The 27,492-nt window shown below is 39.5% G+C and overlaps 1 protein-coding gene across 2 annotated transcripts in view; it reads left to right on the top strand.

Moving 5' to 3' along the window:
- ELMOD1 (ELMO domain containing 1) overlaps positions 1-27,492 on the top strand; it is a 58,023-nt gene that overhangs the window by 21,857 nt on the left and 8,674 nt on the right. The window contains exons 3-11 of one of the 2 annotated variants that reach the window (XM_087821563.1): positions 1,564-1,725; positions 7,743-7,888; positions 8,025-8,053; positions 8,891-8,988; positions 12,388-12,517; positions 18,480-18,613; positions 21,439-21,507; positions 25,249-25,299; positions 26,398-26,531. In XM_087821563.1, coding sequence (XP_087677689.1) covers positions 7,744-7,888; positions 8,025-8,053; positions 8,891-8,988; positions 12,388-12,517; positions 18,480-18,613; positions 21,439-21,507; positions 25,249-25,299; positions 26,398-26,531 — 790 coding nt within the window. In that variant the 5' untranslated portion in view covers positions 1,564-1,725; position 7,743. The remainder of the gene's footprint in view (positions 1-1,563; positions 1,726-7,742; positions 7,889-8,024; positions 8,054-8,890; positions 8,989-12,387; positions 12,518-18,479; positions 18,614-21,438; positions 21,508-25,248; positions 25,300-26,397; positions 26,532-27,492) is intronic. The other variant, XM_087821562.1, reaches the window with a different exon arrangement.

Genomic DNA, 27,492 nt, shown 5'->3' with positions numbered 1-27,492 from the left:
TATTTCCCATCATCTCATTATTGTGTTACCCCTTCGGTGTGTCCCCTGTGAGCCGCTGTGGGTGATACAAAAGTGAATATGAGGTGGTCTCCGCTCCAAAGTAACATACCCCCTGGTGAGATGAGGCACACGCCTGCAAAACTAAAATACAAAAGGGAATGTGGTCAGTGACATGCCGCAGGCGTTTTGTGACAGGAATACTCAGGGAAGGCTTCACTGAGGTGATACTGAGGGGAAAGAAGGACCAGGATATTCATATTTTTAAATAAAGATGGAGGGTGTTGGGGGGAGAAGATGCTGTGAACAAAGCGTGAGAAAGTGTGACCAGCTGCCACAAGCAGCAGGTGGTCCGGGTGTTGGCTGTAGACCCTGTGTAGGGTGAGCAGAAGATAAGCTGCCACGGTAGAGTTAGGGGCAGTTCTTGGACACCTTTGCAAGGACACATAAAAGAGCCCAGAAGCATGGTGACATTTCCACCCAAACCTAAAGTAGATCTCAAAGAGAAGGGAAAGTCAGACGAAAAATATTTTCCTTTGCGACACATACTTAGCCTTCCCTTAGGGCTAGAATTCTAGTCCATTCCCTTTGCCTTAGAGCTGGGAAGGCAGAGGCCCAGAGGGCAGAGGAGCTTCTCCAAAGTCATACAGCTCACAGTGGCAGATGGACACCAGGCTTGAGTCAGACATCCAGACACGTCCCTTTCAGGTAGGCAGTATTTCCATTCAGCACCCACCGATTTCCATAGCTTCAGATGCAGGGGCATGTAGTTGTCCCAGAATTTGAATAGTATCACTTGGAGCATTAACTGAGCTTGTCAGATGTAGAAGCCAAATCCTGAAAAGGGGTTTAATGACCTGAACATACAAATACCACTCTCACTGTAGACTGGTGTGTTTAGCCATAGGTTTTTCTTTTTTAGGGTACATCTATGTGTGAACATACATAATAAATATACATATATGTATAAGTATACATAAATATACGTGTGTGTACACTGTGTATACACACAAATACACACATATCTACACATACATATATTTTAACTTACTTTGTTCCCTGCATTTAAACTAAAACTTTCCACTCTCTTGTTGAAGTCTGTTAACCTGAATAGTGTTCTAGGCAAAATGCTGTAGGCGACCTCACCTGCCCCTGCCCATTGCCATCAAGCTGCCACCAGAGATTCATTTAGGGCACGATCATCGGCTCCCAGCTCTTCTCCCCTTGGCTTTCCGTCAGCTTTTCAGGGGCAGCCCTTGGCCACCTCACCGTTCATTCAGCTCCTCCTGTGGAGCATGAGATGAACGAAGGCCCTGGACACTCAGTAAATGGCAGCTTGAATTTCATTCATTTGCCTTTCCGAGTTTTCACTTTTGCTCTGAAATGAGGAAGACACACTGGTTTTCCTGTTGCTCCTGCCTCCTTGGCAGGATAAGCAAGAGTTGGCTCTACTGTCCCATCTCCGAGGGAGGACCTTTCCCTCTGCCGTTCACATGTGAAGCTATTTCTTTTGTAGAATCATCACTCTATCTGCTTATTTTGTTTTTATTGTCATTCTCTTACTAGAGTGCAAGTTCCTCGTGGGCAGGGACAGCCGGTGGTTGCAGAAATTAAGTTCCTGACTCAGTTTTGCTTTTTCCCTTGTCGTCTTCCACTCTTTTTCCTCCTGCGCTACACAGCCCATCTTCTCATCTTCCATTTGTTCACTCTAATGAAGGAATAAGTGAGGTACCTTTCAATTACCACTTTTATTTTTTCCACAATGCATTTAAAATCCCTCTCCTTCAACTACTCTGGGTCTTCAACTCAACAGAAATTAATTTTTTATTCATAATACTGAGAATATCCTCTAACCGGGTCCTGATGGTGTATGTATATATGTGTATGTGTGTCTATATTTTTACTTATATTATGTTGCGTATCTATAATTCTAAAAGGCCCACTCCTCATCCCCAATAGACGACTTTAGGGCTTATTATGGATGATGACTTTCTTTTATTTACAGATTTATTTAATATTTTGGTTCTTTTATAAAAGTATTTTTATTTACAATGAAAGTTTATCATTTAGATTACACTTAAGTGCTTTTAAAATATATATATTTTTATTGATTTCAGAGAGAGGAAGGGAGAGGGAGAGAGAGAGTTGAAACATCAATGATGAGAGAGTCATTGATCAGTTGCCTCCTGCATGCTTCTGACTGGGGATCGAGCCCGCAGCCCCGGCATGTGCCCTGACCAGGAATCGAACCTCGATCTCCTGGATCATAGGTCGATGCTCAACCACTGAGCCATGCCCAGCTGGGCTTAAATGCTTTTCAAATGTCAGTGTAATAATGTGTTTGCTGCTTCCCTTATAAATAAGCCAATAAAAATATCCAAATAGCAAAAAATATCTGATTTTAAAAAGTAAATCTTATAAAATGTATGTATTTAAGCATCAAATTTTTAATTGAATTGTGTTGTCATTAATAAATTAAGATAAACCTGTGCTTCCTTTTCTTTGAAAGAAAAAAGATAAGCCATTAATTAGATGTTTAGCTATCCCACAGTCAGCTAGTGTTCCCTAATTCCTCAGATAAAATTTGCCTGGAATGTGAAAACAGTGCCCTTTGCTATAGCAATAGAATTTGGAATAGTATCAATCCATAATGGATTTGCACCCACCACTTTTCAAAGGCAGTATGATCTCTTCAGATAAATAATGGAAAATACCACAGGGTCCCACATTGTCTGGGCACTGGGCACTGTCTTGAGGCTGCTCAAGGGAGAAAATATACTCTTGTTTTTCTAGAGGCCCACAAACGGTTTCATCGTGTGATTTCCCATTTCCAGTTCCTGTGTCAAGTCCTCTGCAGCCTCTCTTTCTAGTAGGAAGCTCATTATAGAGAGGGTCCCATTTTCTAGGCCAATCGGCCAGTTAGTTTCCAATTGATGGCCGGTGCCCCTGATTTGAAACTTCAGTAGAGCAACTGAAATTTTTTTCAAGTAAAATATTGATATAATTCACCACAAATCAAAATTAGGCTCTCATCAAAAGCAACTGAAATTTTTTCAGTGTCATTTTAGAATGTGCACGAAATGCAGGAAACGTTGAGCAATTTGCTGCTGTTGTTGATGGCCGTTTAGATGAAAAGTGTTTTGTTTAGGAAACTGTGGTTTGAACAGAGAACTGTGATGATTTTGTACGTTTCCCTCCTCACCAATAGTGTACTTCTTATTTATTACAGGGTTTCTTCAAGCAAGAATTAACTTTCATTAGCAAATTCATTGACACTGTTCCAAATAAACCACTTTTCTCTTATTATTCCAAGAGAAGACGGCAGAGTCACAAATTTAAGATGATGGAGTAGTGTTTCATTACAGGTACCCACACCCCCTCCCCCCACAGGCAGGAGGCCGCCCCTGCTGAATGGCTTCTTCCAACAAGGCACAAGACAGGGGCTCGCTTTTATTCGGTGGCAGAGACGTGATCCATTTTGAACAATTTACATTCTGGTTCAAGCTAGAGAACGAATGTTCAATAATAAGAGTGATCGTAATTGCCTTAAAGAAGCTTACTGCTGTGAACTCAGCCATAAACTCCACTCTGCAGCATACTAATAAATGGCAGTGAGAGGAAATACTGAAATAGAAAATGTGTAAATAGCTCTTACTATGAAGTCAGATTCTCCCAGCGCTTAAGCCAGTCATTCAACTTACTGTCATTTCCCTTATTAGCCTATAAATTCCTCCTGCAGGAACTCCTTTTGGAACACTAGCAAAAAAGTTGTGATTAAGAAAACAGAAACAAATATAAAAAATGCTGTCTGTGCTCGTAGTTATTAAAAACAGGAGATGGTGATCAGTATGTTCCCCTGAGTCTTGAAAAAGCCTGTAAAATGCAGCACATCTTTTCAGTAGTGAGTTGAGACTTTTCATCAGAAGCAAGAAAACTAGGTCTAACGTTATGAAGAAAAAAAGCAAAACATTCCCGTAATTAAACCTAAGCTTATTAGTTCCATGATTCAGGACAGGAGTTAAAAACAAGCAGCGCTAGAAATCCCTGAACATAGGGTTCAGATGGTAGAGAGGGCGTGGCTCTAACTCTTATTCAAAGAGTAGGAACAGAAGGATGGGATTCAAGAAAGCGAATGGCATCTGCCTCGGGTGCACTCGAGATGCCTCCACTCAAGGCGCCAGAATAAGGAGATGAGGGAAATTAAGAGGAAGAAAGGCTCTGTGAATCCAAAAGGCCTGAAACTCAGATGAGAAACAGGCCCTCCCTCCCTCCCTCCCTCCCTCCCTCCCTCCCTCCCTCCCTCCCTCCCTCCCTCCCTCCCTCCCTCCCTCCTTCCTTCCTTCCTTCCTTCCTTCCTTCCTTCCTTCCTTCCTTCCTTCCTTCCTTCCTTCCTTCCTTCCTTCCTTCCTTCCTTCCTAACTAACCACTAGTTAGCTTAAGAGCTTTTAAAGATCCATTTCTTTAATATCTCCCTTTTGAAGGTAGACATGCCAAACCAATTTAACATTCTCACAAAATATTTAATTATGTTTACTGTTCTCCTCTGGACCTTCAGCAGTTTTTCCATAAACTTTACAATCTTAAATACATCCAGAAATTTAAGAAGTGAGCTCCTGGCTGCACTTGATGGTGAAGAACAGCCATTCTGAGACGCTCACGTGGAGGTTTCGCTGCTCCGGTCCTTTCATGAGGACGCAGGCTGTTCCTGTTATCAAAATAAGTCTTCCAAAGAGAGGGGTAGCCCTGGTGTTTTCATCTCTGACTATGCCTTAGGTTTACAATCTAAATGCAAAATAAATTATATCTGTCAAAACATTGTTTGATCTGATGATCTGGCCTGAAAAAATATAGTTTCTGGCATAGCAGGAAAATACAGTGCCTGGCATGGCAAACTGGACTTTTGATAACATATTTGTAAGTATGCTGGCCCATTAGAAAAACAAGGAAAAATATATATATATCACTGATAGTAAATAGCATTATCAGGACTACTGGCCCAGAAATTACAAAAGAGTGAGAAGCAGTGTGTAAATAAATGTCACTTCACAATTGAAATGGGCGTCTCTCTTCCGTGATTTGTGATATTGTTTATGTGATTACGTGAGAGGGATGTGGTGCTCCTCACAGAGTCGTGAGACCTAACAACTGATGCAGCGTCTCCGACCCCTCACTGCAGATTTCACTGCGTTTACCTGACTTTGACAGTTTCAGCACCCTCAGAGGAGTTGAAAACATATGTATATCAAAGCAAATAGAATACAGTGCCTTTTCTCTCCTTTTATGTAAGGCTGTCTTGCTGCAAAACAGTTCCCCAGGCATATTCTTCTCCTATACAGGGAGGCCAGTGGGAGGAATTACCGATGAGGTATAAGTCACTGCACATCTGGATACGACCTGCCACCTGGGATGACGCTTCCCAGCCTCAGGCCACGGCTTTGTGTAGATCTGATGGAGGAGTTGTCCGGGGAAAGCTTTCTGTAGTTTAACACGAGCTATAACATGGTCTGGTGGCTGGTACCCTGAGTATTGTGAATACAGGGATGCACCTGAAGCAGTAGTCAGAGCTCTCTCCTCTAGGAAGCCTTCGTGCCACAGGAACCTGACACGGACTTAGAAGAGGCTTCATTTGAGGAGCTGGCCCACAGCCAGGCGGACTTCACTGGAAACTGCACATGACACCATAAGGATAGATCTCACGGAAAGCTTTTTCTCCTTGACTTAATAACAGGAATAATGCCAAACAGCAATTAACATCACTGCCATTTGGCTGGTGACCAGCTCACAGAGATGGTGCTTCATCTTTTTTGGGGGGCAGTAGTTGCAATAATGGAAAACTTCTTCCAAGAGAGCAAGTTGAGGTTTATAAAATTTCTCCCTCAATTAATTAAAATGTTCCACTAAATTTATTTTTAGGATTACTTTTTTTTTTTTTTTTTTGGAAGCTGATAACCTAAATCCTAATATATCTTGGAACATATTTGACTAAAACAGTTAGATTTCAGACTTTACAACATAGTAAATTCATTCTTTGTCTTTTAGCAGAATCTGACTTCCCGTAGAAATTTTATATGCACTTTAATAATGGCCCTGGTGATCATTTTATACACTTTTATTATTGTTGTAACTTTTTTTTATAAAAATTAAATTACATATATTTATTATAGAAAAAAAAAAATATACTTAACCAAAAAAGAAAATAAAAATTACTCATAATTTCATTACCCAGAAATACCACCATTAACATTTTTGTTGTGCATCTTGCCATTCTTTTCTTCTTGTTTATACATCACCATAAAAATTTTTTGTTTAACTTTTAAATAAAAAGTAGATCATCCCATACCAATTCCTTTCTTCTTATTATTTGATAAGCATATTATGGGCATTTTCTCATGTTATTAGATATTCTAGAACCTAATTTTATTGCCTACAAAGGATTCCATTGTGTTCTTAGTGTAGCAGTTTGGTTATTTCTACAGTTTCCTCCACCCCCTTTGCTTTTGTATAATATAGATCCTATGCTTTTGTTCAAGTTAGCCTTTGGAATTTTTATTTTTAACACAAGCTGCTCAAGATACTGGAGCCAGAGCAATTTGAACAAAGGAAAACTATCAAGGTGTTGGTTCACATTCAGGAATGAATCACATCATTGAGGCTATTGGTTAACTACTCTAACTCACCCGAATGACCCTGGATCACTTTATGTTAGAGCTGGGGGGGAATAGTGAATATTGCAGAAGAAGAAACATCGTTTAGAAATGACACCAATAGGAAGTAATATAAATAATTCTGCCTACTAGGACTATGCATAGTATTAAGAGAAGATGGGTTGAATATAAGTTTTTGGCTATAAGTCCTCTTCATTTCTATAGCTTGAGTCATTTTGAGACTTTGAATGGTACCACGAAGTAGTAGGCACTGACATATTAGAAATAAAAGTCAGCATAAAACACAAATTCGCATGAAAATGTGCATGATTGGTGACGATATACTTCACAGTCTGTGAGGTACCACTGGAGTGAGATAGGGTGTGCAGTTATTTAGCAGTAGCCAAGAACAGACTTGTCACATAGTAGAGTTTGGGGAAGGTTGAAATCAGAGGGTGTTGGAGAACCAAAGGTCAGCACCCTTGTTCAGGGAACTGATGAGGAGCCTCCCGGCAAGTGCAAGAAGTGCTGGGATTGGTCAGCAGAGAAGACAGGTAGCCACACAACCAGGCCCTCAAGGAGGACAGCAGTCCCCAGAGGAGAGCAGAGGGAAGGAGAAAGTGGAAACAGGAAGGAATAAAATAAAATAGTGGCCTCACAGGGGCACTAAGGATGGGCTGGGGATGAACCAGGGCGAGCCAGAGGCTGTCCCCAGCCGCAGGAGAGGAGAGTTGCCAGGGCAAGTTCTTTCCCAATGTCTAAGGGAGAGACAACTTCTAGGTACTATTTTAAAGGTACTGATTTATTTTAAAATGTTAAGTGCCTTGCTCTGAGTTGGAATATCCAACTTACTAGAATAGGACTTCCTGGAGTTGCTTTGCAGTCATAGCAAGTGTGTCCTCGCAGGCCTGGGCTTCCCTCCCAAAGGCGGGTTTGAGGCTACCTCAAATAAAATAACGTGGGATTAGAAAAATGAGACCAGCTTGTAAAGCCAGAAGTCTAATGGCTGTTTTCTTCGGGGCTTCTTTCCTTGCTGGTGGTGGCTGCTCTCTGCTCTCTTCCAGAGCTCTAGGGAAGGCTGCTGTGTTTTGTCTTTGACAGAATGCTGATCCAGGTGTGCCTGTATTTTTACTGCACGTTTTTGTGGCGCTGCCTGAAATTTGTCATGAGGAAGCTGACCGGGAGATGTGAGCTGCAGCGGATCTGTTACAGCACCAAGCCCGGAGCTTCTAGAACCATGAAGATCGGTAAGCGTGAGACAGAGAAGCAAGCGAAATGCAGGCATGGTGGGACTGAGGATACCGCGTTATATCTCAGTATAGTACTTTAAACCACTTGTAAAGGATAATTTTTGAAAGATTTTTTAAATTATCTCTCTTATAGAAACATCATTGAGGGGTTCAAAAAGTAAGGTAAGTAAAACTGTTTCTATATTTTTCAACAACTTTTCACTTGGAAGCTAAGGTCTATCATCAAAAAGTAAAAATTTGAAGAAACAAAATATACCATTGCCTATAAAAACTAATAAAAATTGAGAAGAAAGAATTGCCTGTACTTTTAACATGAAAGTGGCCACTGTATGTGAGTGTTTAGGCAAATGTGAGGTGCACTTACTACTTCACTGTCTAATTCATCTTTTTTATACCTCTTCCCAAGTCACAAAATAAAAATTCCTTGAAAATAAGAGCAGCATGAATTCTCTGATGTTTCCTTAATATCCAAATCACTTAACTTTATGCTCAAGATTTTCCAAGGAAATCAAAGCCACTATTCCAGTGTTTATTGCACATAGTTAAGCATCCACATAACAGAGAAAATCTGTTGTTTTTTCAAGATTCTTGAATATTATTTAATTTTGGTATCCTTAAGACTATATCCCCCATGTACTTCATTCAGTCACAGACATAATGCCCAGTAACAATGGAAACCAGGTATGTTGAGTGAGAAAAAGAAAATATAATATTTTAATAAGTAGTTTAAGACAGATGAAAATGATTTAAAAAAAACCTTACTATTTCTGTTTTATGTTATTACCTTAATAAGGAAAAAGTACACTACCCCTGTCATGAAAATGTCAAATTTACTAGAATTCAAGTAATAAATCAATTTTTGCTTTTAGTTTAGTTTAATATTTTCATAAAGAAGCTTTAAACAAATACCTGAAGCCCCTGTCTAAATAGATCCTAAATAGACCCTGTTTAAGCCGCTGGTATTCATGACCAGGGAAATGATTGAAACATGTTTTCCAGCTGTTGCAGACTTCAGTGAGTGTTCACCCTGATGCTATTGAAAAAACTATAGAAGACATCATGGAACTGAAAAAAATTAACCCCGACGTAAATCCACAGTAAGAATTATTTTGTTTATTATTTTGTAAATATAGAACACAAGTCATGGCTACATATTTATTATTTCTGTAGGTTACTTGCGCTCTCTCTCGCTCTCTCTCCCCCCACCCCCCTTATCCCCAATCATCTGCAATGTTTTGACTCTCAGATGAAGAATAAAGAAAAAAGGTGCCATTTCCATATTTGTAAATAGCAGCAACCTTGTACTTTGTTATGATTTATGCTTATGCTTTGAGATGCAATGAATGTAAGAACTATGATGGATGCCTCTGGGATCGGCTGAAATAAGGGGAGCCCATTCATCAAGTCACTCCATGCAATGCCCGTGTTCTACATCACAGTAAAAGTTCAAATTGTAAATGTGCCTGAGCCCATTCTGCTCCATCAGTTTGTGGCAGGCTAAAAATCCAGGAGACAGGCGTGGACACCTTGATTTAAGCCAGTGAGACCTATAGGAGACTTTTGACCTTACAGGTTTTTTTTAAACCAAGGGGGGTGGGGAGGGAGGGAGGGAGAGAAAAGCATGTGTGGGAGGGAGAGATGGTTTTTATATGAAGACTTTAGAACTTTGCAATTTATTCATCTCATCTTGGAAGTATTAAAATGCATTTGGCAATGTACGTGACATTTAAAATTAGCTTTATATCTTTCATTGGGAACAGGAATTTTTCAGTAAAAAATTGGGCTAAGGATATTGGGTAGAATGAATTCTGCATGCAGATATATTTAGAGACAGTTTAGGCAGGTAGCAATCAAGCTGTCTTTTAGATATGCACGAGAACTTCAGATGCCGCCCCTAAGAAAGGCTTTTCACTGCCAAAGACAGAGCTGTAGTCAAGGGAATTTCAGAGTTCACTTTGCATATGTCTGTCTCTTGGCTGGATTCTAGCTCCTAGCTAATTGGGGCTCATCATAAAACTGCATTTCCACGTGGTCTCCATAGTATTTTTCTGCAGACACAAGCTAATTAGCTGCCTTTTTCTTATTCAGCCATTAAAGGTGATTTAATTATGCAGTAAATGTCTTTTTGAAACCTTTTGACATATATTTTATTTCTCTGGGAAGGTGATAATAAGTCAATTTATTTTAAATTAAGTTGAACAAAGAATGTAAGACTACCATCAGGCATGCGCGATATGTTAGACCTATAGCAAATCTGTTCTGTCTTGTCTATGAAAGATACATGTTTCATTCAAGAGCATTTCCTTGCCATCTGTTCTTTTTATTTCCTTTAGGGGGAAAAACAAAACAAAACCCTTATAGGTAGTGCATTGTGTTTTTACATCTCAGTATGGATTTTGCTGCTTTTCCCTCCCAGATTGACATTGACAAAATATGATTTTTAAAATTTAAATAACTTTCTGGAAAAAAATCAAGAAATAGAGAGGGCTAGGGGAAATATTTTATGATTTATCAAGCTGTTACTACTATTAACCTCACTTTGATTTTGTTGAACCTCACCCCAGGATATTTTCCCGTTGATTTTTACAGAAAGTGGAAGGGAGGGAAGGGGGGCGGGAGGGGGGGAGAAACATCCATGTGAGAGAGACACATTGATTGGTTGCCTCCTGCACATACCATGAGCGAGGCTGGGGATCGAACCTACAACCCAGGTACTTGCCCTTGACCAGGAATCAAACCCGTGACCCTCCCGTGCGCAGGCCGACGCTCTAACCATTCATTGAGCAACACCAACCAGACCAACCTCACTTTGTTTTAACTACATTTTTTCAAGTGCTGTTTATGCTGCTGGTAAGAATCAGTACAGTAAAAATTGAATTTGCCTTCTTTTGTTCCCTCTTCTTTCATTTCTTCCAACCTCTTCTTTCCCTCAAATTTAACTCTTTTCTGTCCTGCATGGTTTTTCTGGGTGACCAGTACCACTGATTGCTTTTCCTATATTAAAATATATGATTTAGTTTTTTTGGTGCTATGGTAACAAGGGTCATTTAATTGAACATTCCATTTTAGTTAAGTTTAGCATTCTGGGTTATCTGACATTGTCTCCTACATTTGGAGTAAGTATACAATCCTAAGACATAATTCTCTGTTGCCCCCAGTATTAGTCTTAACTTTCTATACATCTTATTTCCCTCCCTGCCCAAAAAAGATGATGATGACACTGTCATCATGATTACAATGACCACCACGAGAACTAAAATGTTCAAATTCAGTGAGTGAATTAGGAGTAGGAGTATACCGGAGAGGAGCTCTTGGGTAAATCTTATGAAATTGCCAACGTTCAACTACTGCGAACCCCAAAAGCTAATGACTGTAAAGAATTTAACAGGAATAAGTCAACGTGAAATACCACCTTTAGATTTAAAAATGCCATCAAGTGAATGTAGAAGAATAACTTATGTGACAGTCGTTTATATGAAAAAAGAACCTTGGTAATTGGTTAGCCATTTAATAAACGTGTAATGTTATGTGACTGCTTAAAGAGACCCTATCTTACCTTCTGGGTTGTCGGAGAGGAAAGCAGCATTCAGACCCCGGCGTGATGCTTCTCTGTGCGGCCTGCTTGTCGCAGTGGGTTCTGTTCCGGTGATAGGCTGTGGTGGCCGTTAAACAGGGCACACTCAGCGACGACCGGGCGAGGCAGTAAAGCGACTGCAAGCCATGTCGCACGAGAAGGAATTGAAGGAACGGGATTTTTTTTAAATTCTGGAGATGAGACTAGAAGAAAGAATCACTATCTTAAAATAGGTAGGCATGGTAGGGGAAAGGTGGACATACATTTGCTCAGAGAACAGAATTTGAACCACTGGTGATCAGGAAAGCAGATTTTGTTTCAGCCTAAAGGAAAGTGTCCAGACAACTAGAGAAGTCGGAAGGGAATGGGAAATCTTGTAAAGTAGCAAGTTCTTTCTCTTGGCATTGCCTGCCCATCAGGAATGCCCCCAAACAGAGGTGTTTGTTTTTTAAGTTTTGTTTTGTTTTTGCAGAGGTGTTGGTGTTGTTATTTTGACGTTTTTTCAAATCCTAACCCCCTGAGGGCTCTTTCTCCCTCCGTCTCTACAAACACACACGCACACACACACATGCACACCCTTCTGAAGTGTTCTGAAATACCCACTTAGTGGGAGCTAAATGAGCCCTAAGAATCACCTGTATTTTGTGCATCTCACAAGTCACCTGCATAAAGAGCTCCCTTGTTTTTTAAGCCACATCGTTGCAACATGGCTTCAGAAAAGGCCAGAATGAGAGTTGCAGCCAAGATCTACAACCGGCATGCAGCTGCAGTAAGAAACTGTGCTTCTATTAGATCCTATTTGGGCAATTTCCTGAGTGTTAGACAAATAGGAAAAGTCCTGATATGCTTCCATCGGGTGAACAAATGCCAAAGTATGCCCTGCTTTTCTTCACGTGTGCTCCTTCCTTTTCGAACACCCTAGGTTGGGAATCTCTCTTCAGGCTTGCCTTCTGCAGATCGTGGGGTACAGAAACCTTATTGCAGATGTGGAAAAACTGCGCAGAGAGCCCTATGATTCTGACAACCCCCAACATGAGGAAATGCTTCTGAAGGTCAGTTCTCGGGCACATTTCAGGCCCTCGCTTGGGTCAGCTAATGTTTGCCGAGCTCCTGCTGTGTGATAGGCACTCCATCTCAAAAAGCATCTATTTTTCAGAAGTGAATTTAGAAAACAGTTCAGATAAGTAGTTGATTTTAAATTTTTTTATCTTAATATTTTAACTCAAAATTCAGTGCTTTGAGCTAGCGTTGTATTAATGTCCCATAATACACCATCAGATCATACAAGATTCCTAAAGTTTTGGGTTGACAGCCAGAAGGAGTATTTATAATTGCATATTAGTCATCCAGCAATTTTAATACACCAGGTATAAACCTTCACCTCCTTTTCTAATAGTCTCCAAGTTACATGAATAAATAATCATCATTAAGGCCTTGGGTAATTTCCCAAGAGGGCTTTTGCTGAAGCAGAAACCAACCTCATCATCTTTGATGTCTATTAAAAGTCATAAATGGAAATCCCAGGTCACTCTTTGACGAATGCTATTTCTCCTATTGTTAAACAATCTAAACTGGAGCCCATGTGAAGGCCCAGAGAAACCACCTCTGATTCTTTCTCAGACTGCAGAAGGAAATTGGCCTTAGCCTAAATACTCACATGAATTTTCCAATGAAAAATTTACCTCCAGCATCTGAACCAGCAAGCAAAGTAGCTCTACCAACGAGTTCAGTGGCCATGCCTTGTTCAGCTTTGTGCCCCCATGTCCTTAGCAGTACCTAAAATTCAAAAAGGCAGCAACAAAATTGGAAGAAAACATTGTTTAGGTGCCTTAACTTTGTTTTACTGAAAAATGTCAACAGAAGATGTAATTTTAAGAGTGTATCCTGTTGTGTTTTTGTAGGAAGGTCGGTGTGTTTTTGTGTCTGTAAGTACTTAAGCAGATGACTCACTTGTCTCTACTAATTAGTGCCAGATCTGATGTGAATCATTAAAAATTAAAGAAGGCTCATTCTTAGCAATAGTTTTTCTCCTTCCCTTGCTCTTCTGTTTAATTTTAGCTAAGCCACTGGCTGAGCTTCATCTCCTTTTATTGCCTTATTTTTTCCATTTCTAATAAAGGTAGTTGAGTTCAATGAAATGATCTCAAGGTGGGAAATAAGAAGTCAGTGAAAGAGAAATAAGATGGTATAATTAACAGGCTGTCCACAAGCACCTGAACTCTTCGTTGGCATGGCTGAGATGCCCACTGAATCAGTGACACTTGGGTACTTGCTACATTCCTAATCTTAGCTGACCAGTTGTATGCGTGCTGGCACATAGTAGGTTTTTAACAAGTGTGGGTAAATGCATGAATTATTATAGTTCATTCGATACATGTCGAGAACTTTCATGATATGACTTATCTGTGGTCATGATTTGAGTATGTATGCGTTAATCATTTTTTATTGTCTATGAGTTGTGGGGAAAGTGATAGCTGTTACCTTTACTTTAGAGGTGAGCAAACTACAATCATTTTAGTCCAGGCTCTGATTTGCACAGCAAATAAATTATGAGCACTACTGTGTTAGGCACTTTGAGGAAAGGGATCTTTTCTACTCTTAAGTGGTCTGTAATCCAATTGGGGAGATACCATTCATTTACAAAAATCACTAAGGCTTACTGGAGAGCTCCCCGCAAACACCTCTCGAATGTGTTCCATGCCCACTGCCTTATTCCGTTATCTCCAACAGGGGCCACTAACACTGCCTCCCTCCCGTCTCCTTAAATACTGTCGGAGGGATTATCTAGTCACATCATTCTCTAGGTTAAAAACTTCCCGTTCCCTGTGTCTAACAGTAGAAAGCCCATGTACCTTAGGATGGATTTGGACCCTTTCCGACTTATTTCTTTAAGCCATCTTTCCTATATCCCCATCATGTACAGCACATTCCCACCAGGCTCTGCCATTCACCCTGCCCCAGAAGAGGCTGCGCCGTCCCTTGGGCCCAGGTATTTGCTCACGCTGTTCCCTCCGTTCCCTATTATTTTCACAGCAGAAACTGCTCACTTTTTTTTTTAATCTTCATGTGAGGATATTTTTCCCATTGCTTTTCAGAGAGAGTGGGAGGGAGAGAGAGAGAGAAACATCGATGTGAGAGAGACACATCGATTGGTTGCCTCCCGCACACACCCCAACCAGGGCCGGGGATCAAGCCTGCAACCGAGGTACGTGCCCTTGGCGAGAATCGAACCCGGGACCCTTCAGTTCACAGGTCAGCGCTCTAACCACTGAGCCAAACTGGCCAGGGCTTTTACTTAAGTCCTTATTTATTAAATTTAGACATCTTTTCTAGCCTCCACAAGCAAACTTAGGAGTGGGGCCTCTATTCTCCTCTTCAGTTTATTCCAAGCGCAAGTATGGTAATAACAAAAAGAGTAATGATAAAATATTCACTGAGTGTTTAGTATGTGCCAATCATATCAGTAAGTGTAACAATAACTTTATGGTGAAATATTGGCATTATCCTCATTTTTCGGGTGAGGAAGCAGGCTGGGCAGTTAGGTGGCTGCCCGGGCTCACGCCGTTAGGAAGGGCTCTGCCTCTCGAGGGGGCACCATGTCTCGTTCCCATTTGTATTCCCAGAGGCTGGCCATGGTTTGCGTTTAACTGACTGAGCTCAGGGCTCTCCACCTTTGAAGCGGGTAATAACACCCTTGTGACCCACATTATAAAATTGTTTAGAGCAAGGGTCAGCAAATCTGGCCAGCCACACATTTTTGTAAATAAAGTTTGGTTGGAACACATCCATTCATTCATTTATGTATTGTCTGTGGCCGCTTTTGTACGACAACGGCAACATTCAGTAGTTGTAGCAATGACTGTATGGCCACCAAAGCCTAAAGTATTTATTGTCTGGCCCTTTACGGACAAAACTTGCTAGCCTCTGGTTTAGAAACTTTAATCTATTGCTATATTGTTTACGTGCTTTGATTTGTAAACATAGGAGACCATTATCGGTGTTTCTACTTAAAGGATAAAAAAATCTGGGTTTTATGATCATTTAAACATAGACTGGAATGAAACAGAGTAATATCACTTTATATTCATGTAGCACTGTTCATGTGAATTATTCAAATGGACATTTTTATTAAATATTTTTAACCAAATTAATGATAAAGGCAGAGTTTTAAGGCAATTCATGACTTAACAGAAAAAATATAACCCAGAATTGAAAGATGCTCTCCTAATGGGAAGAGAGTCTCATGGTGGCCTGTGTGAAAAGCTGCTTTTGAATGGATGGGTGGCTGAATGGCCTTGCCCCTTCTGTTCTGCAGTGGACCTGAGACAAGCAGAGGTGTTCAAATAAGCCTGCAGTAAAGGCTCAGTGCAAAGAGCAGAATTAAACAGAGCAGGGGCCTTGGTGGATAATAGTAGGATTCAGCATGCAGCTTCCACATTGTAGCTTGTCATCCGCCACAGGAAGCACCCTTCTTAGCTCTGGTCTCCTGCACTTGGCAGGTGGCTTTGTAATAACTCTACTCACAGTAGCACAACCTTAGGTGGCTGGACTCCTCAGAGGCCCGTCACCTTCGTTCAGACTTCCAGTTGCCTTCCAACGTGCAAGAAATGACCTAACCCTTCAGGGTCATCCTGCCTCTTACCCTTAATTTTTTCAGGGACAAGCCTATCTAGTGGAAGGGAATCCAGTAATTCAAGCATTCCTACAGGAACTATACACATGGTAGCACTTCATGTAAGTAGTTTAGCCTAATCAACTTTCATTTACCAACAAAGTGATCCTTATTGAAGCAGATAGGATTAAGAACATCATTAAGAACACTTTTTAGCCATTAGTCTAGTCTGTCTTGATACATGAAATTATTAAAATAGATTTTATTAAACTCTTTACTCCCCCAAACTAAGTATTCCTCCAGTAAATGAAGTTTATAACTTACCTGCAGAGAGAAAATGCTTGCTTTTGCTCTTCTATTTCACTCACTTGATGAAACCAGATTTAAACTTTAGGGCCCTGAGATTACTTCAAATTATCGTCCACATGAATGTGATGAGCTTTACAACCTGTTTCTTTTGGTTTTTATTTCTTTTTTCATTGTGGCAATAACCAAGTCATTTCCTAACAGGATATTTAAAAGAGACCTTTTCTCTCACTTTTCAGTACTCTTCTTCCCCTCCCCTCGCCCAAGGATATTTTTTCCATTACTTTTCAGAGAGAGTGGAAGGGGTGGGAGAGGAAAAAAAAGAAATTGATGTAAGAGAGACATATCAGTTGCCTCCCACATGCGCCCCAACTGGGGCTGGGGATCGAGCCTGCAACTGAGGTACATGCCCTTGGCCACAGTCAAACCCAGGACCCTTCAATCTGTGGGCCAACGCTCTAACCACTGAGCAAAACCGGCTAGGGCAGCACTCTTCTGATGAACTCAGAAACATTTTCTGTTTTTTTTTAAATTTTTTTTTAAATATATCTTTATTGATTTCAGAGAGAGGAAAGGAGAGGGAGAGGGAGAGAAACATCAATGATGAGAGAGTCATTGATCGGCTGCAGCCCGCAACCCGGGCATGTGCCCTGACCGGGAATCGAACCCCAATCGCTTGGATCCTAGGTCGACGCTCAACCGCTGAGCCACGCCCGGCCGGGCCATTTTCTGTTTTGATGAATGCAAAGCACTGACAAATTCTTACATGGATAATATAAAAAGAGGTTTCTTATACCCATGTTTCATATTTTGCCTTCACGTGTGACATATTTACTTTCTTTCCTCTGAAATTTTTCTTTCACTCTTTAGATTGATCTACCAGTTATGCCACTAAGAGAAATTATTGTATCACTTGAATAGCACATAATTTTGGATGAGTGCCTAAAATAGCTTTAATGAATTACAGCTCTTTTTTGTCAGTTCACTGTAATGCAAGGTGTTTGTGTGTTCCTGTTGTGCTTGAACTTTAAAATGTGTATAACAGAGAATAAGCAATTTAGAAGTTGAATTATGTCAGAATAATAAGGAAAGTTTACATTTGTATATGTCTCCATAGTGAGGATTAAAATATTATTAATATTGTTAGAAGTAAATTTGCTTACATGCCCATCTCTATTTATTAGAAAGAAGTAATAAGCATTCCATATCTATATAGCTGTGGATGTCTCACGTTCATGCTCAAGTACTGATATGTGTTAAACAGATTTTTCTACAGAAAACTTAGAAAAATAGAACCGGTTTCTTAGGCAGTGAAGAACATAGTGTTCAGAATTTATATCTGTCCATTAATATAAAATTGATTATCACTGAAACATTTTTAGGTAACTCAAACATAATAAAATACCTTGAGGTTGATTCATGAACATTACTGACCTTCCTGTATTTCGCTCTATGATGTTTACCCTCACCTCTCTATCGGTGAGCCCTAAGAAATAAAACTCAAGTCTGTTCATTTTTCTTTTGGTTAATAATGCTGCTAAGAGCTTTGCTGTAAAGTAAGATAAGCATTTTCTGAGGCTGTAAATAACTCACGGCCTCAAAATTTTCCCTGTTCTCGCCTTCCCTTTATTCTCTTATATATTTTTGGGAGACTCCAAACAGCTTGTGTGGGAGATATATATCTGATTAGAAATTAAAACAGAAATATTTAAAACACTAAAATATGAAAGTGCAGATTCCATTACTTTCAGGGCGATGACATCATCCCAGGCCATGCAGCCTCTGGAAAATTCCACTGTGTACTCATGACAGTGAGAATGAAAAGGCAAATAACCTGTTCATTTTGTTATGAAATAGTTTTTGCCTTCCAGAGCCTCTGCAAAGGTCATGGGGTTCCTCCAGGAGTGTTCTGACAATACTTTGAGAACTACTCTCATAGATCATTGAAAGATGGTCAGATCTTTCATTGTAACACATTTGCATGCATTCGATTTTTGCAAAGCTCGTCCTAATGATGCGGTTTACAGAATCTAAGCCAATAAGAAAGAATATTTATGTGTGTGTGTCAACAGGCTAATTTCCTTTCTTGTCTCCAGTTATGGAAATTCTTGAAGCCCGATACTCCACTGGCATCTCGGATTTCTAAGCAATGGTGTGAAATTGGTTTCCAAGGTGATGATCCTAAGACGGATTTTCGAGGAATGGGACTTCTGGGACTGTACAATCTGCAGTAAGTAAATGAAGAATGGATGTTAGAGTGATGTTCTGGCCTCCTCATACTGAAATGGCAAAAGTGAGTTGTTAGTTCTAAAAGCCACTTCCAAGATGACTCCAAGAAACCATTCCAGTCCTCTGAGAGATAATTCAGGTTCATAAAATTTAAAAAGCCACTACCATCATACTTTTTATCTGGGAAACTTCATGGATTCTTTTAAGCAAATCTCAAATTTATTTATTTTAATTTTTTATTATGAAGAATGTTAAGTATATACAAAAATAGAGAGAAGATTATAAAGCACTCCCCTTATACTAATCACCCAGATTCAGTAATTATCAAGGTTTTGAAAGACTTGTCATGTTTGTTTTGGGGAGTAGAAGCATGTTAATGAAAATCTTACACTGTTTTTCATTTCACCCTTAAGCTCTAAAAAACACCAATTTTACCTTACATGGAATCAAATGCCACTATCACACCTAACAAAATTAACAATAAATCCTTGGTGTCCTCTATGTTCAGTTCATTTTCGAATTTCCAAGTTCTCTCAAAAATCTTTTATAGCCAGTTTGTTCAGTCCAGTTTTACACAAGATCTCCACATCGTACTTAGTTATTATGTCTCTGCGGTCTTTTTTAATTCAAGCAGTTTCTCTCCTTCTGCCCTCTCCCTTTGTCCCCTCTGCCATGCCGTTAACTTGTGCAAGCGTCCCAGTCAATTGTTCTGTAAAATGTCCCGTGGTCTAGACTTGTCTTTGCATTTGTACCCCTCCCTTGTATGCCCTGAAAGTCACAGGTAAGCAGAAAGGCTTGAATGGGTTCAGGAGGCCTGCAGGGCCCCCACTCCCATTCCCTGGCTGGGATGGATCAGAGGCATTACTCTGAGGGCTGCATCGTGAAGTCCCCCATCAGCCCTTTATCTAACTATTTCCTCCTTCAGTGTTCTTCACCGAACCAATTAATTGATTGTGCAAAAACTGTTTTTCTAATTCTGTTATTCTCCCCACAGTTGTTGGCAGGAATTCTGTAGAGATTCGGTTTCCTTTATCCACTATGGTTATTTGCTTCTCTGAAATATAGGCAGGACAGATGCTCACTAAATAAGGTGCCAATTTTCAGCACGAGGACTTGGTGCCCTAATTCCCGTGTTGTGATCAAAAAACTTTTGTTGGCTTTATCTCTCTCTGTTTTAAATATTATTTTTAATCCTGGTTTTTATGTGTTTATTGTGATTCAACTAATTTCACTCATTATTTTTTCATGCTTAAATTGAGTTGTTTGTAGTCATTATTTTTCAAGCCAAATGGAATCCTTTTAGGCTGGTTCTTGTACTCTTTGACACACCCTAATAGTGAGAATAGTGATGTGTTGTTTTTTTAATCCTCACTAGAGGATATGTTTTTATTGATTCGAGAAAGAGAGAGAGAGAGAGAGAGAGAGAAACATCAATTGGTTGCCTCCCCTATGCACCCAGACCTGGGATCAAACTTGCAACCTAGGTATGCGCCCTGACTGAGGATGGAACCCACAACCTTTGGTGTAGGGGCGACGCTCCAACCAACTGAGCCACTTGGCCAGGGCAATAGTGATGTATTTTTTTAAAAGAAATTAAGCCTTAGTCACTTCTGCGGTACCTCATTTCCCCCCAATCTTGCCTTTGTTTTAAATTTAGGAAGTTTTATAATCACTCATTCGTTTATGAAATGTTTTAAATGCTATATTATTATGTAATGTAAATAAATAAAAAGTAAATTTTGATGACAAAGGTGGTGTTACAAATCAGTGGGTAAAAGATGAGCTTTTGAATAAATAGAGCTGGGACATTTGGCCTTCCATTTAGAAAAATGAAATGAAATGAAATCTCTTCCTCACCTCAATGGCATAAACTATAAAAGAAAAATCAATAAATCAATAACTTTCACACATCAAAATTGAAAACTTTCATAAGATAAGCTACCATAAACAGAGTGAAAAGACAAGCCAAGATGGACACATAATTATAATGGATCCAGAGACAGGACTATAATGTTCTCTGCGGGGTTACTTGTCTCATTTGAGGACATTTTTAGAGATACTGGACCAAGAAATATGAACAGGCAAGACATGAGAGAGGAAACCTAGATAACCAACAAAAGTATGAAAAAGAGATTTCATTTCATTAAAAATTAGGGCCATGTGCGTTAAATTTGCTGACTTTGGTTTGAAATTTTCTGCTGCAAAATTCAAGAGCTTGTTTTATTCTTTAAATTTATGTAAGAAATATATTCACATCCAACTACATAACATGCTATAGTTTTATTCTCTAGGAAACTTCATTTCCCCCTTTTCCCCAGAACAAAATTTTATTTTTAACATCTCTAAGCTCTATATTTTCCATTCATTCTAAATTCAAATACCCCTTGAATATTCCCCAAGAAAAATGCATTTGAAAAACATCCTATATCCTCTACTCTACTCCTCCCTGTGCCCTTTGGCTGTCACAGTCCCTGATCATGTCCCTTCATCCAGGCTTTTCTGCCTTCTGGGGAACCTCTTTCTGCCTCCTCAACTGTAACCCCCCTTAATAAGGATATCTTGGGCTCTCTGGGAATGGCAAAGTTCATAATTAAATTTTCAAACCTACTGTAATCATTCCTAAATCTGTGTGAATTTTACAACTACCCTATTACACTGTCATTGTATTTGGGAAATTCTATTAGGGAAAGCTGTTCTCTGGAGGAGCTGAAACAAGTGATAATCTTATGCTCGTGTCCACCTCTGAATTTAAATGGCCTCGAATTGGGTTAAAATGAACGTATTTAACAGGTATGGAGTTACGGTTTTCTTTCCCTCCAACTGCAGGTATTTTGCAGAAAGGGACACTACAGCAGCTCAGCAGGTCCTCTCTGACTCTCTTCATCCAAAATGCAGGTAATTGTTGAAAATAAAAGGTGTATTAGGCTTTATGGATGTGGTAGAATTAACTTCACCTCCTACATGGATCTATTGATGAGATTCTCAGGAGTCAGCCCACCAGAAGTGAGGCTTAACGCTCTTTCAAACAAGCCATTCTGACAAATTCTGACTAGGATGGTTAAAACTTCAGGTACTTATGTGCATTGGCTCCACATGCAAAGGATTATTAAATTAGCTAGCATGAGGTAGACTCCTTAATTACTATAAAGCTCTGCCTTGCAAATACTATGGAATGACTTGCGTTTTAAAGTATACTTGTACATTTACATTATGCCATATGGTTGCCTTAGGGTTTTCTGTACAGATTGTTTTTGTTAATATTAAATGGAAATCATAAGCCTGAAACATGCTGTTCCTTGTGAAGTAAATTGGTGGAACCTACAAAAAAGCACCAAACACTTCAGTACTTATGGGATTGAGGATGTAAAATAGAACCATTAGAGTGAGATATTTATTTAAAGGGACTGATAGCATCACTGGTGTCCAGGAAGATTGAGGAGGTGGACCCAGAAGACGGAGAAAGTAGAGTCTGGGGGAAAAGGTCAGAGCCAAGGGAGCATGGTGGGGAATAGAGGGGAAGGTGAAAGGCGTGAAGTCGGGGGCTGACTGAGAAGCCTGGAGTAGCTGAGGCCCTTCTTTTAAAAAAATAAAATTCCAGATTCTAAATTAATTTGCATTTCCATTTACCTTTCTAAATTTTTTTTTCTTTAACTGATTACATAAAGGGATATCACTAAAGAGGAAATAAGGTATTTTTCTTTGCTTTTGTGTTGTATTGCTTTTATTTGCTTTTAGAATAAGTATGGGCAATGGTTTTTAAAGAAATATAAATTCACGAAAATTTTTGCAAAAGCAAGCATGTTCTATCCTTTAATTTAATATAGTTTATTTTGTTTTGGCTCTGTTATAAAGAGAGAAAAACCAAGTTAGACCAACCTGACAGAAAATGTCAAAAACCCTTCCTGCAACCATGGCCATTCCTGGTTGGAGAAACATTTTGAACGCCGCCTGAAGGCTGACCCTATCCACTCGCCAGACAGGGGGCATTTTATTTGGGAACTCTGTTGCACGGAGCACATTTGCTCTTCTATTGATATATTTCTAATTTCATTATTATATGTAGCAGTTATATTTGCTTTAGTCATTCTTAATATAAGGAGTTCTGCTATTTAGCAATCATGGTTTTGTCTCACTTTTTTCTCCTCAGCATGGCAAGTTCCTTGTTAGTGTTCCTATTTTCTAAATAAGTCCTAAGTTTTATCATACCGTTCTCAAAATTCAGAAGCAGATTGACTTCGGGGGCCCCCTGCCACCTTACTATTTATTATACTTATTCTAGTTTCTATTGGCTAAGGTTCACTTAATGATACTATACTTCTCAGATTTATATTTATAATCTCTCATAAGATTAAATTATCATTTTCTTTATCTTTTATTTACTTCGGGAAAATACTAAAATCACCTAGCTCTTTCTTGATATATTACATGGCTAAAATCGAGCTATGTTACTTTTTTAACTGCATTGTCTGAACTGCATATTTCTGGAATGCAGAGACTCTGAACTGCCTCTAATTAAAACCGACTGCGGGGTCTGTGTGCAGTGTCAGGTGGCATTTCCCAGAGGAACATCGGCCAGAAGACATGAATCCTCCGTGGTCCTTGGGAAGAGGCAATAAGCTTAAAGCATCTTTTTGATTAACATTTGATTAAGCATTGGAGGGGGATTACTTTTGGCTGCCGGCCGTTCTCAGAGAAAGGCTTTAGAGTTTGCCTCCTGTGTCAGCATAGAGAGGCAGTGTCTGAGGGCTTGTGTGATGACTCCTACCTAAGACACTAGCATGTGCATGTGTGTGAGCGTGCACACGCGGGCGGGCACGTGAAACTACCCCGCTTTGTCCCTCAAGCTACGATCAGATTGACTAGATGGAGTTCAAGCACGGATGGTAAATGTCACCGAGTGTAAGTGTCTTGGAGATGTTACTGTCCTTCCCTGGTGCCTGAAGGAAGTGCCTATGGACCGATCGTGATGCGAGCATAGGTTCTGTCGGGCCCTGAACCTTCCAGGCCTTCAGCAGGGAGAGGCCTACACAGTCTGCGGAAAGCTCTTTCCTGTCCGTTCTTCAGCAAGCATTATACTATTGCTCTTGTGGACACCCGTCCATTGAATCCTGAAGTAACTTGAGGGATAAAAGTAGATTCAAGTTTAAAGGAGAATTTTGACTATTAGGCATTTGTTTGTTTGTTTTGTTTGGAGTGTCGGGGGGAGGGTATGTGTGTTTCCTCAAGAGAAGGATTCATTCTTTGGGGGCCAGTATATCCTATAGGTAATCACAGAAGGGGAGGTCGTTTGGCCTTTTATTTTTTTTATTTTTTAACAACATAAGTAATTTAATTCAACCAAATCATTGGGCCTTTTCGTATATTTTCCATGCAGATAGAGATTTAATAAATATAGAGAGACTGTATATTTACAAAGCTTTGTTGAAGAAAAAAATGGGTGCTTATAAATTCATTTATAGAAAGCATCTTAAATTTCACACACAATATATTTTAATTTGAATACGAGTCTTTTAAGGTAAAAATGTCCTGATGCCACTTTGGCTGGTTTGTTGGTTGGCAGTTACACTTTAAAAAGAGGTGGCATGTTTTCCCACGAATTAAAGACAGTCACTTTGAATTGTAGGTAGTCGTTTATAGACTGGAAAGTACATATAGTTAAATACAAGCTTTGCAGTGTGTTTTTGTGATCTTGTGCTGTGTGTATTACATGTGTGTCTTTTAATGTAGTGTTTTCACTGTACTATAGAGAATTCTCTCCTACTGGGAAGCAAAATGTTCATAATAACTCTAGCTTTAAATTTTCATTTAGTTCAAATGCTAACCACATTTTTTAGTGTAAAACACTGAATGAAGGCCCCATTAGCCACAATGAGGAGTGGACCATGGTTCCTACCTCCAAGACATTAGCAAGGAGGAAGGGAGTGGGCATGGGGGTGGTGTGCAAGAACACACAGGAATAGAATGCAAGGCAGTAATTTCAGAATGCTTCTGTGATAGATAGGACCCTTCGGTCTTATTCAGAAGCTCAAATGATAAATGGATCAAAAGTGGAACTGCTGTGGTTTAACTGTCTTAGCTTAACCAGAGGAAGTGCCATAGCTCTTGTTAAAACAGAATTTTTAAAATCCAAGTAGTATTCCTCCTCCTCTCCCTCCTTTCCTTCCTTCCTTCCTTTTCCTCACTAACTCAATTATTTATCAACAACTATTTATTCAGCATCTTCTGTGTGCCAGACATCACAAACAGGCTGAGCAGGATAAATGCTTTGAGATAAAACCAAACATGGTGAATCATGAGAGAGTGAGGTGGCACCTAGTTTAGAAGAGAAGGTTCATGGAAAAAATGTTTGATAATTAATGATAGTACAAATGAGTATCTTAATGTTTGGCCTTCAGGGCTGTCACCCACAGCTGAACTAAAGTGAATCGGGCATAAGAGCATGGCTTTAAATAATTCCCTTTCTGAGCTCCATATAAATTGCATTGTGGCTTTTTAATTGATAACATTTTCATTGGTTTATATTTGATAACTGAGTTGCAGAGGTCTCTGCCTGTAGTCAGCAGTTTTAACATGAACATTAAAAGGGAACAAGTACCGATCAGAGAATAAATCTTATTTATTTATTCATTCACTCAGCAAATTCAGCAAAGCAGAATGGGAGCAGAAAAGGAAGGACAAGGCAATTGGGTGAGTTTGGGATTTCACAGTAGAAGGCGTCAGTCTGAACCAGAACAGAAATGCCCGAGGAGCCCTGTGAAATATGGCAAGGGTGAAAATCTGCCCGTCCTGATGGAAACATAGCATCCAGCTGAATTTTTAAAAGGACAATTTATGTTTTTGGATATATGTGTATTTGTGTGATTATGCAATACTACTTTGCCTGCCACCAACTGCAAGGTTTAGAAAGTTATGACTATATAGAAGCCATTTTCAGAAATCATTTAGAATTGTATTTGGTAGTTTTCTTTTAAGAATTTCTATCAAGTATCAGGCTATTTTAGAAGTTTAGAAGTTTTTTTATAATGCCTATTTTATCTAAAAATACTCTGAACAGACAACTCCTGTATATTATGCGATAGGATTTAAGAACTGTTTCATTTAATTTTTGATAGACATGTAGAAAAGGGACTAGAAAATATACCCTGAGCATTAAAATATTTATTTTTTTCTCATTTTAAAAGTAATATATGCTTTATTATAGATAATTTAGAAAAATATAGGAAAGTAAACAAAAAAATCACCCCAGTCTTATTACTCTAACATACCAATATTAATATTTTGTGGCATTTGATTCTAGCCTGCTTTTTGTGCACACTTGTGTGTCTATACAATACAACTTGGCTTGTTCAATGCATAATGTTTTATATTCCTCTTAAATAGTCTTTAGGAATATAGTTTTTAATGGCTGAATATGTTACATGAGATTACTATAGGTTATTTCACCAATCACCTTTTTTAGGATATTTGAATAGTTTCTATGTCTTTGCCACTATTAATAATGCTGTAGTGAATATCCTTGCATATGAAGCTTTGTCAATTTTTTATTTTCCTCTCTCATATATTTGGAAATGGAATTACTAGGTCAAAGCATATGAACTCTCAGTTCTCTAGTATACATTATTAAAATGTTCTGGTAAATTACCAAATTGCAGGTTTTGATAAGGTGGAGAAGGAAGGGACACCTGCCACTCTAATAATTTAATAATTTAAAAATCAGACTATCATGTTTTTAAACCTTCTTTCCCCTGTGTGACACACATTGGTCTTACGGTTTGCACTTCACAGGTACTCCTTTGCAATCGTGGGTATCAACATAACTGACCTGGCATATAACCTCCTGGTGAGTGGAGCTCTAAAAACCCACTTCTATAACATCGCCCCCGAAGCACCAACGTTGTCTCACTTCCAGCAAACATTCTGTAAGTGTCCCGTTGCTTCATTATCAGTGTTGGTTTCTATAGAACATTCTAGACAAGGATCGAAGCTGAGTTATCTTGTGATTTAGCTGCTTTGGGGACTTCGAATTTCCTCTTTTGGTTTTGATTTTTTTTGTTTTTCTCATTTGAAAACCTACACGTATATTTTCAGGCACTGGGGATTTGTCCACTTTCCTGGCCCTTGCATGATATCCAATGTACCTGTTCCTGGTCTGACTTAAAGACATCATGGGTGACTCTCTCCCTTTGGCATAGAACTTAAGAGTGCAGGCTCTGAAGACAACCTGAGTTGACTCCCAGATCCATGTTTACTAACCTCTCTAAGCCTCAGTTATCTCATCTACAAAATGAGTCTTTTCCTTAGAGAGCTGCTATGAAGGTAAAATGAGATGATGGATAAAAAGTTTTTATTAGCCGGCCCCATAGTTAGTGCTCAGTGAGCATTAGAAAGAGGAAATGTTGGTTCAGTGGATGATATTGATCTAGGTCTCCCCACTGAAAGAACCCATCCATATCACTCTGCAGGCATGCTCGCAGTCAGCAAGCCCTATGTGCTAAGAGCTTCCAATCAGCTTTTAGTCCACCTAGCTTTTTATTCAGTCAAAAATATTCACAGACAGCCAAGGATTATCAAATGTCTGAGTGTGGTGGTTAAACACATATCATCAAATTATTTTGACACACCTCCCACTAAGAAGTAAGGTTTGTTTGTCCCTCTCACCACTTGAATCTGGGCTGACTGGTTGGTTGGCCAGTAGAGTATAGCAGAATCGACACCATGTGACTACTGAGACTAGATCAGCAAAGGCTTTTGCCTGGTTCTCTGGGACTGAGCTGCTTTTGGAGGCATGACATACTATGTAAGGGATTTGATTCCTCCTGTTGTGAGGAAGTTCAGGACACATGGAGCAGCCATTTGTAGGTGGTCTGATTGGCAGCTCCA

Source organism: Miniopterus natalensis, chromosome 11 (genome assembly GCF_054644295.1).
Source record: "Miniopterus natalensis isolate mMinNat1 chromosome 11, mMinNat1.hap1, whole genome shotgun sequence".
NCBI lineage: Eukaryota > Metazoa > Chordata > Mammalia > Chiroptera > Miniopteridae > Miniopterus > Miniopterus natalensis.
This window is presented reverse-complemented; position numbering and strand designations above follow the sequence as displayed.